Source organism: Dipteris shenzhenensis, chromosome 23 (genome assembly GCF_047967505.1).
Source record: "Dipteris shenzhenensis isolate YYH24624 ecotype China chromosome 23, Dip_SZ_1.0, whole genome shotgun sequence".
Classification (NCBI taxonomy): domain Eukaryota; kingdom Viridiplantae; phylum Streptophyta; class Polypodiopsida; order Gleicheniales; family Dipteridaceae; genus Dipteris; species Dipteris shenzhenensis.
This window is the reverse complement of record NC_141618.1, coordinates 9,030,822-9,054,373: the sequence shown is the minus strand read 5'-3', so window position 1 is coordinate 9,054,373 and position 23,552 is coordinate 9,030,822. Positions and strand designations below refer to the sequence as shown.

Sequence of the window (23,552 nt, the reverse complement as noted above, 5' to 3'; positions counted from 1 at the left end):
AGGAGGGGAGGCGGGCAAGAAGAAGGGGGGGGTGGGTGGTACGGGTGACTGCAGGTTTAGGGGGGGGGGGCGAAGGCAGGGGGTCAGCGGCCCCGATGGAGGGTCCACTGAGACCTGCTCAGGGGTGGCTCCAGGCTTCTGCTGCAAAAGGACCTGGGCACTCTGCTCTGCTAGCGCTTGTGGCTCAGTCGGGAGATCAAAGAAAGTCTGTCCTCCTTCTGCTCCATAGGGGCAACCTCTGCTAGCTTCTCCACGCTTGAGGGCTGCCTTGCTGGGCTTCTTGTGTTCAACCTTGGTCCAAGTCCCTTGAGAGGGCTCGACCCAAGGTGTTTGCGAGTGCTGCTGATGATCTGACTGCTTGGCCCAATGCTGGGGATCCCTCTGTCCTTGCTTGGGCTGAGGGGGAGCCCCCTGCTCCTGCCTAGGCTGAGGAGGATCCCTACCTTGGCCTCTCATGCATTCCTGAGCTAAGTGTCCCATCTGATTGCATCGGAGGCACTGAGGCTAGGGACCCCATCATCTGCAACCACTGTGGCTGCCGAAGGAGGAGGAGACTCCAACAGCGTACTAAAACATCCTCCAATAGATTGGAGAATGGATCTATACTCCTTTGGGAGCCCCGAGAAGCGGAGTGTCACTGGAAGCGAGGTACGTGGTGAGTCGTGTCCATGTCCGCCACTGTGAAGCCATGGTACCAAGGGAAGAGGAAGACTAGATGAGGACCAAGAAAGATAGGGCTCTGCTCCACGAGTGACAAGGTGGTCTTTGGAGAGCTCAGTTGGAGAAGGAAGACCCCTCTCCCATAGATGGTGACCTCCTGGATGTGGTCATCCCCTAGGGCTAAACTCGCCTGAAGCCAATCCCGAATCTGTCTGTTACGCTCTAGCTGAGGTGGCATGACCTCGGAAGAATCAGTCGACATTTCCCTTAAGGATCTACGTTTGTAATATATTTGTTTGCGCTTCATGTAAATGATTGGGAGGGAACTAATGTCAAGGTCCTAGGTGAGGGCTGATAGCACCAGACTAGGTGGATTTAAGGCTAAGGGCCTAATGCAAGAAATGTGCCTAGGGGCAAAGGATTTCAAAGTATCCCAAGAGAGGGGTAAAAAAAGATGCAATAGGAAAGGCCCTATAATGATGGCATGTGGCATCTAGATCCATCTAGGGAGATGGGGCTTGTTGGAGTTAGTGAGAGAATGAGAAGGGACTTTTCACGTATGTTTCATTTTTCGATTTTCTCTGTGTGTACTCTCACGCTCCAGCAAGGTTGGCTGGGTGGAAAGTTATGGTGCTAGCTTCCGTGATTATCAGTAGTTAGTTGAGAGAAATGTAACATTTGGTATCAGAGCACATGGTGTGGCGATTCGGGGGATCACGCTTGTGAAGGGGTGCAGTCTGTCGTCAGCGAAATGTAACTTTCGTTGATTGTGAGTGTGGTTTGTGAAGAAACTACGAACAGAATATTGTTTTGCTGAATTGAAGAGGGGTTCGAATCAGATACGGTAGCGAGCAGGTCGTGGAAGCGAGAGCTAGTCCGTCGTCACGAGATGGTACATCAGTGAAAATTGGAATTCTCTGTGCTGGTTACGTGTAAGGGGTGATTTTTTTGCAGCGTGACTGGACATAGAGATTCGTGATAGGCGAGCTTGGGAAGCAGTCTTCATCAGCAGATTTCGGTGACAATTGATCGAAGACTACGAGCAAGCCAGTTGCGAGTCGAGCAGTGTGACGGGTCTACGAAAAACACCTGCTAGAACACTGTATCGTGACCATCTCGCTGACGATCGGGACAGCGTGATGCAGTCGAGGTAACAGATTGTTGACAGCAGGCGGATAATTCGAAGGGCGTAACTGTATAGCGATTCGAATGTAGCTGCATGCAGCTGATGAGATCACCATCAGTGTTGCTGCTCGTGATCTACGACCATCTACTGGTTCAATTGTAGCAGGAAGATCGTATACACAGGGGACCGTGACGAATTAGCAGATATTGCGAGTGTTGATATCCGGCATCGTGATCTAGCACAGAGTCAAATCGGGTGTCAGGAGCGAACAGACCAGGGGACTTTCGACATCATTTGCTCCTGTTTTCATCATTTTGTTTTTTTTTCCTGAACTTAGCTTGTGTGGAATATTCAGCTTGCATGGAGGGATAGCCAGCCCGTATGTAGGCTTGTGGTTCAAAGCAGGGTCAGATTATGCTTGTGTATATACCTCTGTGCTTGAGTCGGAATTGATTGCAGGAATTTCCCTAGCATAGGGAAAAGTCGGATTTTGGATTATGCCTGGTCAGTGTAGTTGTCGGGATTGCAGGTATTCCCTAGTATAGGGAATTGTGTCATAATTTTGTCAGTTTGTAATTACAGTTTCTAGTGGTGTTTATTTATTATTTATTATTTATTATTTAAAAAAAAACCCATTGACCTGAATGGAAGCAGAAGAAGGAGCTTCCAGGATGGACCCTGTAGAGTCAGGAGTCCGGCCGACCCAGCAGGTGTCGCGCCCAGTAGTTCACACCTTATCTGGCAGGATTGCATTACTTGAGGATGCCTTGCAGCAGTTATTAGTGCAACAGTTACAGGCAAATGCAGGGCAGTCTGAACTTAGAAGAGTGATACACAGTATGTCTGCCATATCTTCTCGAGATGAGAAAGGAAAGACTCCGATGGAACCGGAGTCTAGTGTCCATACGGTCGAGCCTAGGAGGGCTAAAGTACCAAATATTGCCAATTATAGGCTGGAAAAGTATTATGGTCGGATGAATGACCGTAGTTCTGATGTCATTGAGACCTGGCTACACAAATGGGACGAGGCGTTCGCCATTTGTGAAATCAGAAATGATATCAAGAAAATCCGTGAGGCCACCCACATGTTTAGTAAGGCAGCGGATCGGTGGTGGATTAAACAACAGAAAGATGGTATTGCATCCACTACCTGGGAGGGGTTTAAAAGGGAATTTAGGAAACACTTCTTACCTCCTGACGAAGCATCCTGAGCTTGGGATCAGTATAGAAACCTTCGTCAGAGAAATTTGTCAGTGGCAGAATACACTGATAAGTTTCAAGAGAGCGTAATGAAGGTTGATGAACCCTACCTCAATCAATCCAAGTGAAAGATTTCATATTTGGATTGAATGATCGGATTAAAATGGAAGTTCGGGCTAAGTATGCGAACACGTTGGATGATGCAATAGCCATAGCCCTGAACTATGAAGATGCCAAGGGCAGCAGGCCAAGTGGGTTTGCGCAGGTCGGAACCCAGTATGGGTACCAGAAGAAATCTGGGTTTAAGAAGAAGTGGATTAGTAAAGGGAGTGGTTCTCAGCCGAGTGGTCAAGCCAAGCAGGCGAAACCAGCTGAAACTCCTAAATCAAGTACCACCATTGGAGTGAAGAGTAAAGTAACACCAATGGCAGCCCTGGCTTGGTCAAAGTCTCCCTTAAACCCAGAGCAAAGAGAAAAAGCGAGGAGAGAAGGCTTGTGTTTTGGTTGCCTTCAGCCTCATCAGTGGAAAGATTGTCCACGAAACTAGGATCGTCGGATGGCTGAGATGGTAGTCTCAGAATGCGACGTGGAAATGGAGGGAAGTCCCAGAGCGGAACAGATGCAGATTCAGCTAGCGGGATCTTCTCAGAGGTCAATACCTTGTTTGTTATGTGTGTCTGTTGCTAAGCTAGTAATGAGTGCACCTGATAACATCCTATCTAAGCCCGCAGCAACGAGGTATACAGCCTTTAATGATACGGAGTTAATTAAGATGAAAGGGCAAGTGGTCAATCATGATGTCATTGTGTTGTTTGACTCGGCGTCAACTCACAATGTAATTAACTCCAAGCTCGTGAAGAGGCTGAAGTTAAAGACTAGTCCATTTGACTATGCGTATACAGTCAGGATGGCAGATGGAAGTTCAACTGAAGTATGGGACCAAAGGGTTACCCAGTTGGAGCTTCGTATTCAGGACTATGCTGAGAAGCTTGATTTTGAAATGACTAAGCTTGCTCATGCAGATATAGCCTTAGGTAAGGCGTGGCATTCTAGGAAGAATCCAACCATTGATTGGAAAAAGCACGTATATCAATTCAAGATGAATGATGTGCTTTATGTCTTACGAGGTGAGAAAGATGTATCTCAGGGACCGTTGGTTTCCGTGATGGAAATCCGAAAAGCTTAAGAAGAGTTTTTATTTCTTTGTACAGCATTGGTAGAGCCGGTTGATGATTCTTCGGCTAGCACTGATGTTGCGCAAAGTGGTGAAATGGCCAAGCTGGCTGATCTTACAGCAGAGGAGTTCTCTGACTGTTTTAGGGATGAGCTACCTTATGGGTTACCTCCAAAGCGGAATGTTCAGCATAAGATCAAACTAATCCCGGGGGCAGAACCTGTAAATAGACCTCCCTATCGAATGAGTTTTACCGAAGAAGCGGAGGTGCGAAGGCAACTGGAAGAATACCTCAAGTTGGGGCAGAGAAACTTTTGCTTCGCCAGTGATATTAAAGAAGAAAAAGGATGACACGTTTCGCCTCTGTATAGATTACAGACCATTGAATAATATCACTATTAAGCACAGGTATCCGATGGCTCGGATCGATGATTTGTTAGATGCATTGCATGGGGCCATAATTTTCAGCAAGATAGATCTTAAGTGTGGCTACCATCAGATCCGTATTAGAGCCGAGGATGTGCATAAAACCGCTTTTAGAAGCAGGTTTGGTCATTATGAGTTTTTGGTAATGCCCTTTGGACTTACCAATGCTCCAACTACATTCGTCATGCTTATGAACGATTTACTATGTCCGTATATCGGAAAGTTTGTAGTACATTTTATTGACGATATTCTGGTATTCAGTAAAAGTATTACTGAGCATCGCGAACACTTAAGAATAGTGTTCAGTACTTTGAGGAAAGCCAGTCTTTATGTAAATAAAAAGAAAACTATACTGTGTATGGTTAGACTTGAATATTAAGGATTCATAATTACTCCAGAGGGGGTAGAAATGGATCCAAAGAAAGTGGCTACGATACTAACTTGGCCAATCCCTCAGAGTCTGACCGCTTTGCGATCATTCTTGGGATTTGTCCAATTTTATAGAAGGCATATCAAAGGATATTCCGAAATAGTATCGCCATTGACTGATCAGACCTCAGATAAAGTACCTTTTATATGGGGACAGAATCAACAATAAAGTTTTAACACCATAAAACAAGCTGTGGTCACAGGACCGGTGTTAAAAATAGTTGATTCCCAGAAACCGTTGTTCCTGGAAACCGATGCAAGTGGCATTGCGGTAGGAGCAGTTCTCCTTCAAGAGGGAAGGCCAGTAGCCTTTGAAAGCAAGAAGCTTTCTCCCTCTCAAAGGAATTGGCCAACTCATGAATTAGAGTTGTATGCTATTGTCCATGCTTTGAAAACATGGCGACATTATTTGTATGGATCAAAGTTTTATGTGGATGTTGATCATGATACTCTGCAACATTTTTGTAAACAACCTGACTTGAGAGGCCGCCAAGCTAGGTGGGCAGAGCTCATGCAGGAGTTTAATTTGACGATTCGGTACCAAAGAGGAAAAGATAATAAAGTTGCTGATGCGTTGTCACGCATTATGCATAACATGAGTTTCACGGTATTAGAGAGTGCTCTAATGACCGAGATTAGAGAAACTCAAAAGGTGGGCGAGTTTGTCCAGAGCCTTTGGCCTAAGGCTCATGTGTTAAAACCCGGGGAAAACGAAAAGGATGACCTGGCATCCAGAAAAGGCCAAACTAATGCAAGATATACCTTAAGGGATGGTATGTTGAAAAGAAATGGCGAGGTAGTAGTACCTAATCAGAATGATCTCAGGCAGAGAGTCATTCAACGGTGCCATGATAGCCCATGTGTGGGACATCCAGGAGTCGAGAAGACATATGATCTCATGAAGCGAGATTTCTTTTGGCCAAATATGAAAAAGCATATTCATGAATATGTGACACGTTGTTTTTTGTGTTAGGTAAGTAAGGCCGAGCGGGTGAAGCCACCCGGACTTTTACAGCCCTTGGAGATACCACTAAGTAAGTGGGAGAGCATTTCCATGGACTTTATTGTGGGTCTGCCTATGACACAAGGAGGGTATGATTCTATCCTTGTGGTGGTTGATCGTCTTACCAAGATGGCTCACTTCATTCGAACTAGGGAGTCAGTTAGTGCCCCGCAAGTGGCGGATTTGTTTATTAGACATATATTTCGTCTGCATGGATTACCCAGATCCATAGTGTCAGACAGAGATGTCAAATTTACCGGTCATTTTTGGACTGCGGTATTTGAGACACTAAGGATTGAGTTGGGAATGAGTAGTGGGGATCATCCAGAAACGGATGGTCTGACATAAAGAATGAACCAAATTTTAGAGGATATGCTTAGAGCATATGTGTCATTGAGGCAACATACATGGGACAAGTGGTTGCCATTGTTGGAGTTTGCCTACAATGATAGAAAACATTCCTCTACAGGGTTCAGTCCGTTTGAACTGAACTATGGTTATAGACCAGCAAATCTAACTATAGTTGGAGTACCTCAGAAAGTGCCTAGTGCCGCGAACTTTGTGGTTCAGATGCGGGAGATGCTAGCACTTGCGAGAGCTAATATCCGCCAGGCTATGGATAGAGCCAAGGCGTATGCGGATGAAAACCGGTCTATAAGAGAATTTAAGGAAGGAGAAAAAGTTTTTCTCAGAGTTCCTTCGCACTCGAAGTCGTTAACTTCAAGAGAGTGTGCTAAGTTATCACCTCATTATTGTGAGCCGTGGTTAATTCTAAAGAGAATAGGCAAGGTAGCCTATAAATTAGAATTGCCACGGGGTTGCAAGGTGCACCCCGTGTTTCATGTTTCTCGTTTAAAGAAATTTTTGCATATTGGTGACTCACTAATCGAAGGTGTGGTTTTGTTTCAGGAGATAGAGGATAATGCAAGACGCAAACCAACAAGAATCCTGGACCGAGGAACAATGTAAGTGTGCAATCGGAAGATACCCACGGTGTTGGTTGCATGGAATGGTCTGCCTCTATTGGAAGCTACCTGGGAATCCGTATACCAGTTACGGAGAGCATTCCCAGATTTCATCGAGGACACTGATGTCTGAAGAGGGAAGGAATGTTACGCTCTAGCTGAGGTGGCATGACCTCGGAAGAATTAGTCGACATTTCCCTTAAGGATCTACGTTTGTAATATATTTGTTTGCGCTTCATGTAAATGATCAGAAGGGAATGAATGTCAAGGTCCTAGGTGAGGGCTGATAGCACCCGACTAGGTGGATTTAAGGCTAAGGGCCTAATGCAAGAAATGTGCCTAGGGGCAAAGGATTTCAAAGTATCCCAAGAGAGGGGTAAAAAAAGATGCATTAGGAAAGGCCCTATAATGATGGCATGTGGCATCTAGATCCATCTAGGGAGATGGGGCTTGTTGGAGTTAGTGAGAGAATGAGAAGGGACTTTTCACGTATGTTTTATTTTTCGATTTTCTCTGTGTGTACTCTCACGCTCCAGCAAGGTTGGCTGGGTGGAAAGTTATGGTGCTAGCTCCCGTGATTATCAGTAGTTAGTTGAGAGAAATGTAACACTGTCGCCTTGAGGGGGTGAGCCCAACAATCCGGCCTACCAGGGCCCTGTCCTGAAGAGCCCCCACTGCACTTTGAACCTCTTGCTTATCCTTCGAAGAGAGCAAAACCTTAACAGTATTGGGAGTCGAAGGTGCTGCCATTTGAGCCCCTTTTGCCAGACCAAGGGTCACTGTCAAAGTTGATCTTCAGAAAAAAGCAATTAGCCCGCTGCTGCGTCAAAAGGAAGGAAGAACAAAGGGATACCCTCCACTACAGCCAAGGGGTCACAACAAAGTGAAACAGGAGTTTTTCGTGTGTATAGTTTGGATGGTATCTCTTGTAACTCATTTACTTACATTAATGTGTGATGTATATTAGGATTGTTGTTGGGTGCATGTGAGAGAAATTGGTCCACCTACTCTCTCCTACACGCAAAGATACACAACAAGCTTAGCACAAAACAGTCGGAGCACAACATGCATATGAGATGGCTATGTCCAGACAAGTAGAATACTTTTAAGTCCTAAGTCCTAAGTTCTAACTTCTAACTTGTGATTTCTAAGTTCTAACTAGTAATCCACACCTCAATTTTTCAGGTAAATGTGGGTGAGTGCAAGCTATCGGTGAACAAGCTTAGAAGTGTCGCCACATAGCGCGATCCAAACAAGAATTTGATTTTCAGGGACCTCTACTTGGAGCTAGAGGAGATAGATTGACGAGTGTCCCACACTCGTACTAGGAGAAGGGTCACCTTTCAAGCTGGTGGCACTCATGGTAGAGGAGCATCCACAGCCCGTGGTAGGGCACCCGTTTGCTATGTGAGGCGTGGCTCCGGGAGCACATTGACCACAGGCGTTGGTAAGGACACCTCTGTGGCTAGAGAGCCGGAGTATGATGAGGAGGGAAAAGTTCTTAGTGAGGGTGACTATGGTGAGGACTCAGGAGTCTCATGGATCCTCATCATCCTCTAGTGAGGATGATCGTAGTTTTGGATTTGGCAGTGATAGGAGTACCTAGAGTCTAGACTGTCAAGTCTTGACCACCTTTTGTAAATCTTTTTGCATCCATGACATATGTTGGACCTTGCGTGAATGGCCATGACACATGCGTATTCCCGCAACTTGCGAGGAACTAGCTGCAAAAGACGGGCCTAGAGGCATTTCACAAATTACTATGGGCTCGTAGCTAGCAAAAGAGGCCGTCGACAAGGCTTCTTGGATGGGGGAAAACTAGTAAAGATAGATGAAGAAATGGTGGCGAAGGTGCTGAAATTATGAAACCCAAAAGAGATAACTGCCAACCCTTCCACCACCAAATGTGACGAAAAAGGCATGGCTCCAAGGACAATGTTACTTCACAAGCAGGATGAAAGACACTGAGGCAGACAACTTCTTTCGATTTCTGTAGGAACGAGCTGTCATTCGTAGGCTCGACACCGACAACACGAAGACCATGGTACAAAAGGTGATAAAGGCCGCAAATCATGAACTTGTCAATTGGTCGAAACTAGTAACTAGGAATATCCAAGTGTAGTTGACAAATTTGTACGTACAGCCAGATGTAGCCCATCTATGCATGCTTAGCAAGAACTAGGACGAAAGCAATAGACCACCTCCTCCCCGATGCCCCTTCTTCGAAAGATTATTCAAGAAATCACCGCCGCACGAGCCCGCCCCGAAGGATGTAGAATTGCTGAAGGACAAGTTGAGCTAAGCACAAGACCATAGAGCATCAACAACTGAAAGAACCCGCAGTAGGGAAGAGCGAAGGGTCCTAGCCCCGCAAGGACGAACCCCCATAGTAGGAAGCCAAAACCCTCTGAGGAAAGAGACAAGAAGACAAGGACACCCTTCGGGTGATGGTAGGCGAAAGAGAGCAGGCCCAAGGAGAGGTGGCAAAAGCAAGGAACGAGATAGAAGCACTAAAGACTGCCAAGGCAAAAGCCATAAAGGCGAACAATAGGTGCAAAAAGCAGGTCAAGCAAGTCATTGACATGAGCGATCGGTTCAAAGAAAACATTGCCTTGAAGGCACGGGTCAACATGCTGGAAGCACAAGTGGGACCAGTGGAAGATTAAGTGGTAGTATCAATAAGCAAGCTAGCAGCACTAGAAGTGAAATACACTCAACATACCTTGGAGATCTTTGAGGGCATCAAACTTCAGCGCAACGAAATGCAGCAATACTTAGAGGAATTGTGAAACCTTTTCCAACACATGATATTGATTGGCAGCAAAGAAGGAAGAAGTAGAAGGGCTCCCAAGTGGGCTGGAAACCAAATCGCAGCAAGGGTTCTCCCTTTGGAACAGTTTGCATGAACAAGAAGAGTAGGGGTTGGCACTGAGATTAACCGTACAATGCTTGGAAACCCATGCAGGGCTGGTGGAGTTAAAATCATAGCAAAGAGGGTGAGCCGGGAGAGGAGGGAAAGAGAAGGTACATAGCACTAGGGGCCATAAAGAAGGACTGGCCTCCCCTAAAGGTCTTTATTGCAATAGAAATAACTTTGTACAACTGGATTTGAGAAGAGCATGAAGTTGAGTACAATACTTCTTGATACTTGGAGCTCTGAGGCTCTTCTTTTATAGACTTGGCCTAGCAAAAATCTAGACCTGCTTTCTAAAGGCTACTTTTTATAAAAAGATGCCTTTTCTACTCTTGTGCATCTTTAGGGCACCTTTAATGGCCTTTTTAGCCCTAGTAGCCCCTTCATTAAATGGGGCATGCCGCGCCACTTTCTAGGAGCTCCTGTTGCTTTCTGCCTTGTGGGACCTGCTTTTTGGCGCTTGCTCCATAAATTATGTGCCTTTTTGCACTCCTCCAAGTCCTACACATCAATCAAACAAACACCAACACTCTAACCCATTAAAGGTTAGTCAAAATGCATGCATTCTAGTTCTTGGACTAATCCTAGTTCCTTGTAGGCGACCCTACATATATCTTTTACCAATGCAAAGCGAAGTAAAAACTTATTCTAGTTAAGCAAAGGCAACTTTCTTTGAGTGAAGTCGATCTAATAAAGATTCCTCTTTATTTCTTGGGAGAAGCACAAATTTGTGACACCCCATCGGCTTCTAATGAGTTGCCCTCAATTGAAAATCTTCTTGATACAATTGTAAAACTTGAGGATAAAAGAACTCCTGATTTACCCACTTCGCATCGAGTGCCGGATAGTTCTTGAATTTGACAAGGTACCTGCGGTTAACCGTGCCTTTGGGTTCTATGTGATATACAATCTGTTCTGGTTGGAGGATCTCCTCCATTTCTTCCACTTTTGGTGGTTCTTCTTGAACTGGTTCTGTGGGTTTTGGTCCTTGGTACTTCTTTAAAAGACTCACCTGAAAAGCATTGTGAATCTTCCAAGTCTTTGGCAGCTCAGTCAATATGCGACGTCATTTATGGGCTTACTAACCCGAAATGGCCCATAGTATCTAGGAGACAACTTAAGGTATACCTTTTCTTTTTCTTTCATCTTTCTAAGTTTGGCTTTCTCGAACTTGAGGAGTACCCAATCTCCTTCTTAGAGGTTCATCTCCCTATGCTTATCTGTAGCTTGCTTTTGCTTTTGCTGTGACCTTGTGATTGCTGTCCAAACCTGAGAGAATGCTGTATCGAGGTCTCTAACATACTGATCAGCTGCTAATATCTCATCCTTGATCGTAAGAATAGGTGGTAAAACCATCTTCCCATATATTACTTCAAAAGGGGCTTTTCCTGTACAGCTGTGAGTGGTGTTGATTTATGCAAATTCTGCTAGCGGGAGGTACTTATCCCACTTAGATTTCTGTTTGAACACGTAACACTTTAAAAGGTTTAGCACCGTGGAATTAGTGCTCTCTCCTTGACCGTTCGGACGTTTGAGGGTGAAATGAAGATGAGAACTCAAATTTCTGACCATTCTCTAGAATAAACTGGTCATTTTGGGGTCTCGGTCAATTAGAATTGATTTAGGATCCCATGGTGCCTGAAGATTTGCGCCATAACAAGTTGGCCGTATGGTCAACCTTGATAGTCTTTCTAGCTGGAATGAAGTGGGCTTGCTTGCTAAACCTGTCAATTATGGTACATATCCCATCATCCCCGTTCTTCAATCATGGAAGATCAACGATAAAATACTCTCCCATGGCCTCTGCGGTATTGGAAGCAGCATCAGGAGTCCTGGAGTCTTTTGTCTGTGATACTTAACTTTTTGGCATGTAAGACATTCGGTCACGAACTTGTGGATATGTTTTCGGATTCCTGGCCAAAAGAAGTACCTCTCAATAGCTTGAATAGTGGAAGAAATACCCCGATGACCTGCATAAGGAGGGGCTTGACATTCCTTCAAAACTTTACTCGAACTAGGCTTTGATGGTCCATCTTGACTATGTAATCACCCCCAAGAAGATAATGCTTCCAAATAGTAAGTGCATAATTACAGGCCACATCTCTTTCTCATAAATACCCATATACCTCTCAGCATCACGTAGTCTCCGACTCTTGTAGGCGACATGACGACCATCCTGGTGAAGAGCAGCTCCCACACACTCTCCACATGCATCACAATCCACATCAAAAGGTTTGTGTAGGTCTAGAACAACAAGGACCAGCTCAGTTGTTAACTTTTCTTTGAGTGTTTGAAAGCTGTCCTTTGCTGCTCTCCCCACCTAAAGAATGATGGTACATGATATGCCTTCTTTTGAGACTCCTCCTAGACACGTCTGTGAAGGGTGCATAATTTGGAAAAAGTGCACAAGAATGCATTTTCTAGAACGATGGATCTGTTAGAGCTGAGAGAAATTACAGCTCATACACGGTGATGTGTGGCCTTATGAGGACACCATCTTTGGAGTAGCATCTATATTTTGTCACCTGACAGCTTTTCCAGATTTTCATGGGTAGATTCCTTAAATGAAAAAATAAAGATGTCTTTTGGTGCTTCAAACGTTTTGTTGCTATGGTTGGGAGTGAGCCTGGGTGCAAAAGCGTAAACTTTGAGAAAAGGAGGAGGTATGGAATATATGTCGGATGTCATCAAAGAATTCTTAAGGAAAGAGGGATTATGCATCAGTGTACAACCCCATATATATCTCAGCAAAATGGTGTTGTTGAGAGGAAGAATAGGTCTTCGATGGAGATGGCCAGATGTATGAATAAGGAAAGAGGCACCAAGGCCTTGAAAACTGTGACTTCCTTTGAGGCTTGGTATAAGAAGAAATCCAAGGTGGACTAGCTCAGGGTGTGTGGCTGTGTAGCGTATGCACATATGCCTAGTCAGTTGAGAAGCAAGCTGTGGATGATGAGGCAATTAAATGCATTTTTGTTGGCTACAATTTGTTACAGTCTCTACGATTCTCAAATAAGAACGATTTTTGTTGATAGAGATGTGATTTTTGTAGAAAACTCGGATCAGTTTATGATGGACCTTGATAGACAGCTGCGTACAAGCACTCAGGATGTGTTTTAAGTGTTGCTTCCATTGGTAGTTGAAGGTGCTTCAGAGAAGCTAGTAGAAGATGAGAATATCAAGCCTGCACATGCTGATGTACAGCAGCCTTTGGATGCTTTAGATTTGGTCCAAGAGCCTATTAGACATGCGGATGTGCAAGAGGTTGTCAGAAGGAGAGGGCTATTTCACTGGAAGCTAGAACCATCCCTAGATGGCTGTTGCAACTTGCAGACTCTATAGGGCAGCAGACTTTCATCCCCTCTTTACAGTAGGACAAGGGCTCGCTCAAGAGGGGGCAAACTTTGTTTTTTCAGGTTGGATGAGCTCATTGTATGATACATAAGAATCAGGGGGGGGGAACCTTAGAAGGGAAAAGTGCCCTTTGCCACTGCCTTAAATATTACAATATTTCCAACACCTCGTGCATTGACAATGTCGTGGTGTACAAGGAATGATCTCAATCACCAAATGGAAGTAAGCCCAAAGCTTTGCGAAAGCTTCAAACTTTTCTCTAGATAGGACCTTGGTGAAAAGATCTGTAATGGTTTGATGTGTAGGACAATAGATCAAACTGATCTCTCTTGCATGCAGTCTGTCTCCGACTTAATGATAATGGATCTCAATGTGTTTCGTGCATGCATGAAAGATAGGATTCCGTGCCTCTTCAATAGCACTCTAACTTTCAGTGAGTATGGGAGTAGATGGTTGCAAACCACGGCCATCAATCTCCTGATCCATACACGTTCTAATGTAGTTGTGAAGGCTGTCCTATATGGATCTTCACAAGATGATTGTTGCCATAGTGGATTGTTTCTTGCTCAACTAAGAAAGTATGAATTGCCAATAAAGAATCAGTTTCCACTGATGGATTGTCTGGTATCATAATCCCCAGCCTAATTTGAATCACTGAAAGCATGCAAACCAGAGTCAACCCCCCAAGATACTGAGTCTAGTGCAAATATCTGAAAACACGCTTTACAACACACCAATGATGTGTCTTTACCCTGTGCATATGCTTTTTTTCCGAAAAAACAGTGCTAATTATATTACTACGAAAACAAGATACAAGAGGTCAGCATTGCAGCTGACGGGCTGCGTTCACAAATCAGACGCAGCCCAAAAAGATAACAAAAGTAAAGCTCTCTCTCACGGAGGGATAAGGCGAGTGTGAATGAACAGCCAGAGAGGTGGTGAGTAGCGCCACCGAAGGCCCTGCGAAGCCTGCTCGAAGAAGAGGCCCTGTGTGTCCCAAACCCGGAGGAAGCGTCTCCGCTTCTCCCGGCCGGCCCGGGAGTCCCCCTGTATCTGGTCCCACTGGCCTCTGAGGGTATGTATAATCTCACTCCAGATGTCAGTCATGATCTGGGCAGTCGATAAGGAGGTGCCACCGAGGATCTGCGCGCAGCGCGAGGTCCAGATGTGCCAACCTGCGATGCTGCTGATAATCTCCCAGACTGGCTGCCTCTCCTGAGCTCCTGTGCCGGCCTCTGCCAGGTGCTGCGGGATACTCTCGAGCGGCCCCCACGTCCCTTGTGTAATAAGGAATGTGGGGTCCTGCTGACAGGCCTCGAATAAATGATGAAAACCAGGTGCGGTGCTGCACCAGCAGAACGCGCCCGAAGTGATCAATCCTAGCTCCGGTGCTGCGCGAGTAAGGATCCCGAAAGTCCACCTCCACACTTCCTGGGCGCGAGTGCAGCTCCATAGGCAGTGTTTTGGTGACTCCTCGTCCTCATGATAGATCTGACAACGTCCGTCCTGGCCTATCTGCCGCAACCAGCTCCCCACTGGAAGACCTTTGTGGGCAAGAAGCCACAGGAAGTAGGAGATCTTCCGCGGCCGCCATCTCACCCACAAGGCCTTCCAGAAGGCCTGCAAAAAGAACCTGGAAATACCCTGTGCATACCAACTGGGCCGCTGGGTGGGAGGGCGGCTCTGCATCCTCCCTACCCTGTGCATATACTTGCACAACTAGGACACTGAACTGAATATTTGGACAGGTATTGTAGATATAAATAAGGCATTCAACAATGTGGCTGTATACATCATCATCAAAAGGTTCACTTGCATCATGCATGGACAGCCTCAACCCCTGGCTCCATGGTTAGGATTGTAGTCTTGGAAATTGAACCTTTGTAGTCCGTGAATGTGTTTTGACCATTTGATCACAATGCCTCCATCTATTTGCATAAACCAATAGCCAAAATAATAGTGTAAAAGGCCCGGGATCAGGCATCTTTAAGATCATTCTTGAATTCTGCAATTTTCTCTTCATTTGCACCTGTGAGACAGCATATCATCCACATATGGGATGACAATCAACAAATCCTTTTTGGCCACCTCAACATAAAGGGTACTCTCAGTTGGACTATTCTGTAGTCCCTGATTGGTAAAAATGTCTGAATTGTCTCACACCAAGCCCATGGGGCTTGTTTCAGCCCATAAAGTGCGTTATGGAGTGCATATTTTATGTTCTTGACCAGGCATATGAAAACCAACAGGCTGACTTACACACACTTCTTCATGTAAGTCCCCATTGAAAAAGACTAGTTTTATATCCAACTGATGTACTTTCCAACCAAAATGAGCAGCCAATGAAACAACACTCCTAGTGGTGGTCATCCTTGAAGTGGGGCAAAGGTTAAATCTTTCACAATCTATTCCTTTTTCTGAGAATAGCCCTTGGTAACCAACCTTGCCTTGTACCTGTCAATGGTACCATCAGATCTTCTTTTGATCTTGTACACCCACTTGTCCCAATAGCTTTCCTCATTAAGGGCAAATCCACAAGTTCCAATGTATTGTTCTTAATGATCGAATCAGATTCTAACTGCATGGCCCTTATCCAATGCTCATTGTCTTGAGCATCCTCAGAGCTGGTTAACTATAGCTAGTTGTGGACTGAGTTTTATCTGAACCAAGGGTTTTAGGTTTTGTCATGTTGACAGCCCCTTTTTACTTTATTTCTTGCAACTTCAATTAAGGGTTGCTCCATTTTTTTGCTCTCCCCTCTATCTCCACTTCTCCTGATAACCCTCTGCCATATCCCTGAGCTGTGCAAACAACTGTCTAATGAAAGGGTTTTGTCATGTTGACAGCCCCTTTTTACTTCATTTCTTGCAACTTCAATTAAGGGCTGCTCCATGTTTTTGCTCTCCCCTCTATCTCCACTTCCCACGATAACCCTCTGCCATATACCTGAGCTGTGCAAACAACTGTCTAATGGAGGTTGCTGTGATGATCAGGCATGCCATTTGGAACTTTCTGACCCCGTCTACCCGTATACCTGATTGGAAGTACGCTGAAGAAGCTTATTGATAGCTACTTTATATGGGATTGCCCCTATGCTGAATGAGTGTGTGTCTGACCTAGCACACATAATTGGCCTGTTACAACTTTGACGCTATTGATCAAACCACCTGGAGCCTTATGAGGCTAGCCACTTGAATTGTGGGAAGAGAAGACATGGTCATCTGCTTTCTATGTGCATGTACTGCTATCTCCTTCTTATTGATAATTTTCAAGCACAACTGTAGGGCTGTCAGTGGAGATTTCAAATGAGGAGAGACATAATTTCTGCTACATTGTTTTTTCCATTTGGACATTTCGGTATTCACTCAAATCTGTAGTTAATTATTTCATTTAGCTCTCTGTCAATATAGTGCCATGCACATGTTTTATCACATTTGCTGTATTGAGACTATTTATTCTTTTTGTAAGACTGAAAGCTTAAGATATATGTACTAATGCTGTGCTGACTTTGATTCTTTTTGCAGTTCTTCAGGAATTGAAAGTAAAATTTCATGAAGCATGCAATCGAAATGATGTCAAAGCGATTGTTCTGATTGGTGAGTTTCTGAAGGACTGTTAGTTGTACTTATATTTGAGAAGCATTGAGAAATTTCCATATTATTTGAGAAGTATCAAGAAATTTATATATCAGGTTTAGATATTGGCTCCCTTATGCATCCAGCGGCAACCTGCAGATCACCATCAAGGGTGAAGAGCAGAAGTGCTCCAGATCTGCAGCCCAGTAGAGCCTCTTTTTTTTTTAAATTTAAAGAAAGGTAAATTCTATTAATGTTTGAAAAGCCATACAACCAGCTTCCAAAAGGAGCTGTTGATGAAAACAAGAAAAAGAGCAGGTTGCTGAGCTACAAGGAACAACACCCATTTCTGGATCTCAAGGCACCTCGCCTATAGAGATTCCGAAATAGGAGCTAGCAACCATGGTGGTGGTCTATATACCCAGCGAATGCCTCTCGCAGATAGGGCGGACGTGCTCCCATTTCTCGATTGTCGCTCTCGAGCTTGGAGTACTGCACTCCCAAATGGAGCGCAGGGTAAATATGGTATCCTGCCAAATGGCTACTAGGTAGCTGTCGGAGAAATCGCCTGACCGCCAATCACCCAGCTGCAACCAACGAGCCACCCAGAGGTTTCAGGGAGTAATGCTGGAAACAGTCTCCCAAACCCCATCCTCCAGGGGAGGTGGTGGGCGTGGACGGGAGGGCTGAACTGCCTTGTGAACCTCAATCTAGGAAACCTGCTGCCCATGTATCTTGTAAGCCGGCGTGACAGGGTCGATCGCAAAGGCGTAGCCTCTCTCTGTGAGCTAGGCCACCATCCCCCACGTGAAATCCTTGCTCATCCTCCGCGTGCTAGCGACAATCCTGAAGGACGCTAGCCATATCTGTTGTACAACAGGGCAGCCCCAAAGACATGGTACCAGATGCCAAACTAGTATGATAGTAGAGATATAGGATGAATCCTAATTCTACCAAGTAGGTAAAAGCGAGCTTGATCAGCTCATCCAAGTAGGGTTTAGCCACTCTAAGTCTTCTAAGTCTGCCTCTGTCTCCTCATCCATCTCTGACTCACCTTGTAGAGATCCTCTCGGTCCCACTCAGTAAAAGCGAGACTGAGGGAAGCCAAGAGTCTCCTTAAAGAAGCGTATCCGGATTGGTACCCCTGTCCGCTAGAATTGTCCTGACCAGCAATGGGGGTCCAAGGGCTCCGTTATCCCTCCCACCAAGAGTCCGGGATCACCTCCTCAATCCCCTGTATCCTGGTGCATGCTCCTCGGAGATAAGAGAGAGCCTGCCTCCGAGCCTCTGTCTCTCTGGGAAGTCGTCTCCAAGTCTCGAAGGATTAGGCTGGTCCACTGTCCCACTCTGCCCATCCGATATGAGTCCGTTGCCCAAGCATACGGCCCTTTGAGTCTCTAACCTCCGGGTGCCAGATGAGCGGCTGCCTCTCAAACTCTCTCTGCAAGACGTCCTAGCCTGGATGAGTCCTCCTACCAATCTCTGCCACACTCTGTAGGGACTCCACATCAGAGGAGAACCTTTCCCTGTCAGTGGCGCCTCGGAGAATATCCACCTGTAGGACTGCTGCCACTGGCCCTCAGTGCAAGGCAGGTTCCCAAGAAGCCCCCGCCTTCCCCTTACCCCCCGAAGAAGAGCCCATCACCGGGCCTGGTGGGGTGCCCAAGGAGGCCTCGAGTGAGGCTACTGCTGTCTGTAGGGAGGGAGAGGGGATAGGCGGGGAGGTCGGGTGATGAGGGTAACCGTCGGAGGAGGGGCCGACGGAGAAAGCTGAGGTGGGAAAGGCGTAGAAGGGGGTGGCGAAGAGGGGGAAGGTGGCTCTTGGGGGGTGGGTAAGGCAGCTGGGTGGGGTCATCTGCTGTCACTAGTAGGAGGCGTAGAAGGTTGCTGCGGTGGTGGTACCTGCGGTCCCTGTGACGTCCTCTCCAGTCTCCAAGGGGGGGCGGGGGCACTAGTGCTCTTGTGCTCTGGGGGTCTCTGATGCCCGCTCCTGATGCTATTGTGGGTCCTGTGGGAGGCATGGAGTCTCTCCTCCAGAGGGGCCCAAAGAATGTCCCGAAGTCGAAGGCACTCTCTTTGGGTCACGTGATGCTCCTGTTTGCGGGTCACCATCTTGATCTCTCTATGCCTGAGCCGCTGTCTGTGCTCTCCTTTTGTGGTTGGCACGATGCCTTTGATTCTTTTTGGCCCATTTGCTCCTCTTCTTTTTCCTTGCCTTGGTCCATCTTCCCTCTGAGGGCTCCACCCAAGGAGTCTGGGACTCCACCTGCTGTTGCTTAAATCGTTGTTGTGCCTGCGTAGGTGGACTCGGAGTCCCGCCCTCTCTCATGTTACTATGCTGCCCCCGTGTCTCTTGTGAGGAGGGATGGGCCCTACTCAGTCCTCTCTTACAATCTCTGGCTAGGTGTCCCTTTTGCCTACACCTCAAACACTAGACCGGAGACCTCCACACGGTGGCAAAGTGTACCTCCTTCCAAGGTCTCCAGAAGGATCACCTCTGGAAGTGTGTCCGGGCTGTCTACCACCATCCTAAGTCGAGGGACTCCGTCATCCATCACCATTGCCGACTCTGCCTCTGAGGGGTACTCTAAAACTATGCTGCCCCTCCTCTCCAGGAGAGCCAGAGCAGTATCTGGGGAGCCAAGCTATAGGAGGAAAACTCCACGTCCATAGATAGTGACCTCCTGAATGTGGTCACCATCTAGTGCTAGGCTGGCCTAAATCCAATCCCTGATCCGTCTTCTCGAAGGAGTGAGGCCAACGATCCTGCCTATCATTGGCTTGTCTAGAAGAAGATTTACTGCCTGCTGTACCTGTTGCTTATCCGACGGTGAAAAAAGCACTTTGATAGCTATGGGGAATCGAGGGTGCTACCATGAAGCCCCTCTGGCGAGACCAAGGGCCGCTATCAAAGAGCCGTGTCACTAGGATAAGTAATAAACTGCACCTCCCGCTGGAAGGCGGGCACTAGGAAGAAAAGGGTGAAAGGAGGGGACAGGAAGCACCCTTGAGGAAAGGAAGGAGAGAAAAGGTTGTGAGAAAAGCCCTCCAAGAGTGGCACAAACTCGTCACCATCCAAAAAGGGCCTCTAACTCAACCTTTGGATTGGAGAAGCTCGAAGGTGATTCACTTGAGGAAGAATGAATGGGAGCCCAACCAAGATGCTTGTACAAGCAAGCTCACAGTCAAGGATGGGAAAGGAGTATTCGAAGGAGCTGCTGATTGACTTGGGTCTCTTCCTTCAATAACTGAGCTGAGCTTGATGGGACTGGCATTGTATTCAAAAAGGATTGGCTGACTGGATGCTTCTCGCCAGTCCTGAAGCAGGAGGATCGAGTAAGATATACAAAGAAGAATAGCGCTCAGTACAACAGGGAGGCTGCAGACGATGGCGAGCTTGGCACTGTTGCAGCTATACTGGAGCGGGTCGTGAACAGGCAGCGGGCTGGAGCATGGCGCTGGGTCAACTAGTGGGGATTAGGTGCCGCCGTGTGTCTGTGGCCCGTGAGCAGCATCGAGTACAAGGGGCTGTTGGGTACCAGGCCACAGCCCGTGAGCTGTGGTGCCAACTAGTAGCACGTCGAGCAGCAGCAAAGGACCGCGAGCTTTGCTTGCTCCTGTGCGGGACAGACACGCAGCAAGCGGGCCTTCTTCCCACTAACAGTGACGCGCACAGATCGAAGGGGCTAGACAGGGAGGAGGGGGTGTTTGGGGGGGGGGGGGGGGGAGATGGGTGCAGTTCTCTGTTCGCATGCTCTACTTCCAGAGGTTTTTCCCAGTAGAGCCTCTTAAAGGCACACAAGTGAGGACAGAAAGAGGGTGCCAGGTGAAAGTAGAGGACGGCTTCTATGTGAATCCAGAAGCCCACATCAAGGCATCATCCTGCTGCTTGATGTGGTGAACTGAGCCACACGTTGTATTAGGGGTCTGTCCATTTTGGAGCATATTTATAGACTGTTTTTGGCAGTACTACAAGCTATGCACATCTTCAGTTTCTAGCTTGCCTTGATGCTACTTGAATGCACATGGAATGAGTTGTTGTTTCATTGAAGGTCGTGTGATCTTGGGGAAGTCTTCTGCTATGCGGAGTTGGCTGTAGAATGCAGGCTCTCTTGTCTATGGCGCGGTATCTGGACCTAATGTGGTAGTGTCTACTCATCTAAGCGAAAGCATGTTCGTATCTATGTGGGGAAGCATAAGCATAACTGAAAGACAAACAGTGAAGGAGAAAAAAAAGAAGGGAAAAAGTCTATTAATAATAAGTCTTTGGAAGACTGAAAGGTCTATGAGAGAAAAAAACCTGATACAATGAGCTGGAATGGTGGAGCCATTAAGCGTGCATAATCAATGATGAATACGACATAATCATATCCGATCTGATAGGGGGCAAGCTCAAGGGGTGCCCCATGACAAATGAGGCTGCAAAAAGAGAGAGAGATACTGAATGACAATACGAAAAGTAGCGCCCCGCCCCCTCAAAAAAAAAAAAAAACCCGTCCCCTCCTGGTCCGAAGAGAGTATTTGCTTTCCTTCTGGCCCGACGTAAGCGGATGATGGAAGCGGCACTTCGATGGGTGCCTCTCGGTTGAAGAGCAAGGATGCTGAGTGTACCCACGTGAAGCGTACAACCTACTGCCGGGTGGAACGACTAAATATTTGAGGTGTTTCATAGGATGTCTCCTTGGAAGCATCTCTTTCTTCTAGTTATTAGCTTCTCTATTGCAGATCATGAACATCGGTTTATTTCTAGCGCTCTTCTCTTCCGCATGTAGGACTCATTCTCTCCTTAGCATTCAAGATGAGATTAGACTCGCTTTGAGCCAAGCTCTCCCCTTGGAGAAAGAGGATATTGTCAGACACCATCCATGTTTAAATGGCCTTCTTTCTGCTGTTTAGACAGCATTGTGGCTTAACAAGTGGGTGCTTGACTTCAGAGGACAGCCAGATCCTCTTTTTGTAAGTGCTGTTCTTTCTAGGGTGAGAGTGCTAAGCATTGTACATGGGCTTACACTATATTCTTAAGCAGAGGGGCTCGGCTCATGACATGGCAAGTAGGGACAAGGTCAAGGCTTCCTGTTCAGGGATTTGTTTCATTCTGTACAAGGGTCTATTTTCAATGAAGAGAGATGGTTGTATGGAAAAAAAGAAAAAGAGAAATGAGAGTGGGTGCAGATGATTGTAGCATCTTACTTTCTGTCATTTGTTTTGATAAATTTGGGGATATGGGATACTATCATAGTTCACTGTTTTATTTGTTGATGTGTGCAGGTGAATCTGCAAAATTTTCTGGTGGGTTTGACATAGCCACATTGTTGGAGGTACAAAGGACAGGTATGTTGTTGCTCTTTTGACAGTCTTGATGTTAAAGTGTCACAAAATAGGAATAAAACCAAGATCCAATGCAGATACTTGCATAGTTTTATGTGTGGGAGCTTTTTATCGAAATTGAACTCTTTGCCATGTCATCTATTTCATTCTGTATATGCTGTGCTTGCTGACTTTAGGTAGCTTTTGAATGCTTTAGCCACATGTGTGGAAACGATCAAAATTTTCAATTCTCCTAAAATTTTTGGGAAGGTTTCTTTACTTTAGTAAAAAACTTTGTATAGGAAAGCGATTAAAATTTGTATGGAAACTGCTTCATGAGTGCTGTTGTGAAACTGGTGTTTAGAGAATGTTGCTTGTAGACCCTTTTTTTTTTTTTTTTTTTGGGGGGGGGGGGGCGGGAATGGCATTAGCCTTGTAGCTTGGCAAAAGCTTAGAAGTGCTATGCCATGCATGTTGCACTAGTTCTAGCTCGAGAACTCTCACAGCACGCATTGAGTTGTTTTGGCCAATAACGTTATGCAGATTCTTCAAGAGACTCACAGTAGGGGTAGAAACTGCTTCTGCCAAAAGTTTGATGCTTTTGTAGCTATTGTGCATGATTGGTTGACCCTTTTGACTTCTTATGAGTCTTGACAAAACTCTTATGTGCTTGCTCTCTACATGTGTTGTCGCCATCCTCGCCCATCCATGCTCTAGTGCCAATTTTTACATCTTGTTGATCCTCTTTCAACTGTAAGCAAGATCTTTGTATTGTATTTCCCCAACCATAGGAAACCAATGAACCCCTTTGACTACCTTCACCATAGTCACTTTTGTCTCTCCTTTCTATTGTTTTTTGAAATCCACCCCATGCTCAGTGCCCACGTGTGGAACTATAGTTGGATGTTGTCACGAGGGTGTGATTTCTAGCGCATGCATGTTGGCCTGCATGTGGTCAAGACCCTGGGAAAACAAGGGGTGAGGTCAAGGGTTGCTTGATGTGCTAGAACCCCTAGCATTTGTGCCTTGGGGGCAAATAAGAGGTCTAGGGCCAAGAGGGGCCCAAAGAACCTTAGAAATTGAAGTTGGTCGTTGGTTGGGTTTTAGAAAGGCCCCACTAGAGGGGGCCTAGGGGCAAATTAAAGCCCTTGGGGGAAGTTAAGGCATGGGCTGCCACGTGGCAAGCCCATGCACTTGGTTTTGGAAAGGAAGGCTTTGGAAGGCCTCATGAAGGAAAAGTTGGCTCGGGATAATCACGTACGGGCGACAGGTTCTCATGGGATCTCACGAGCTCATCCGCGCCACCCAACAGAGGAAGCCAGTGAGGTACGGAATGCAATTAATGTCTGTGTGCAGCCGTATGGAGCTCTCTGTCGTTGTTGGTACGGAATCGTACGGCTGCTCGTACGGACTGCCGTA

At 46.3% G+C, this 23,552-nt stretch overlaps 1 protein-coding gene across 1 annotated transcript in view; it reads left to right on the top strand.

Moving 5' to 3' along the window:
• Window positions 1-23,552, top strand: part of LOC147886955 (peroxisomal fatty acid beta-oxidation multifunctional protein AIM1-like) — an 88,051-nt gene that overhangs the window by 15,948 nt on the left and 48,551 nt on the right. Inside the window, exons 2-3 of the mRNA XM_087394905.1 lie at window positions 16,776-16,847; window positions 22,095-22,157. Of these exons, the coding sequence (XP_087251031.1) occupies window positions 16,776-16,847; window positions 22,095-22,157 (135 nt within the window). The remainder of the gene's footprint in view (window positions 1-16,775; window positions 16,848-22,094; window positions 22,158-23,552) is intronic.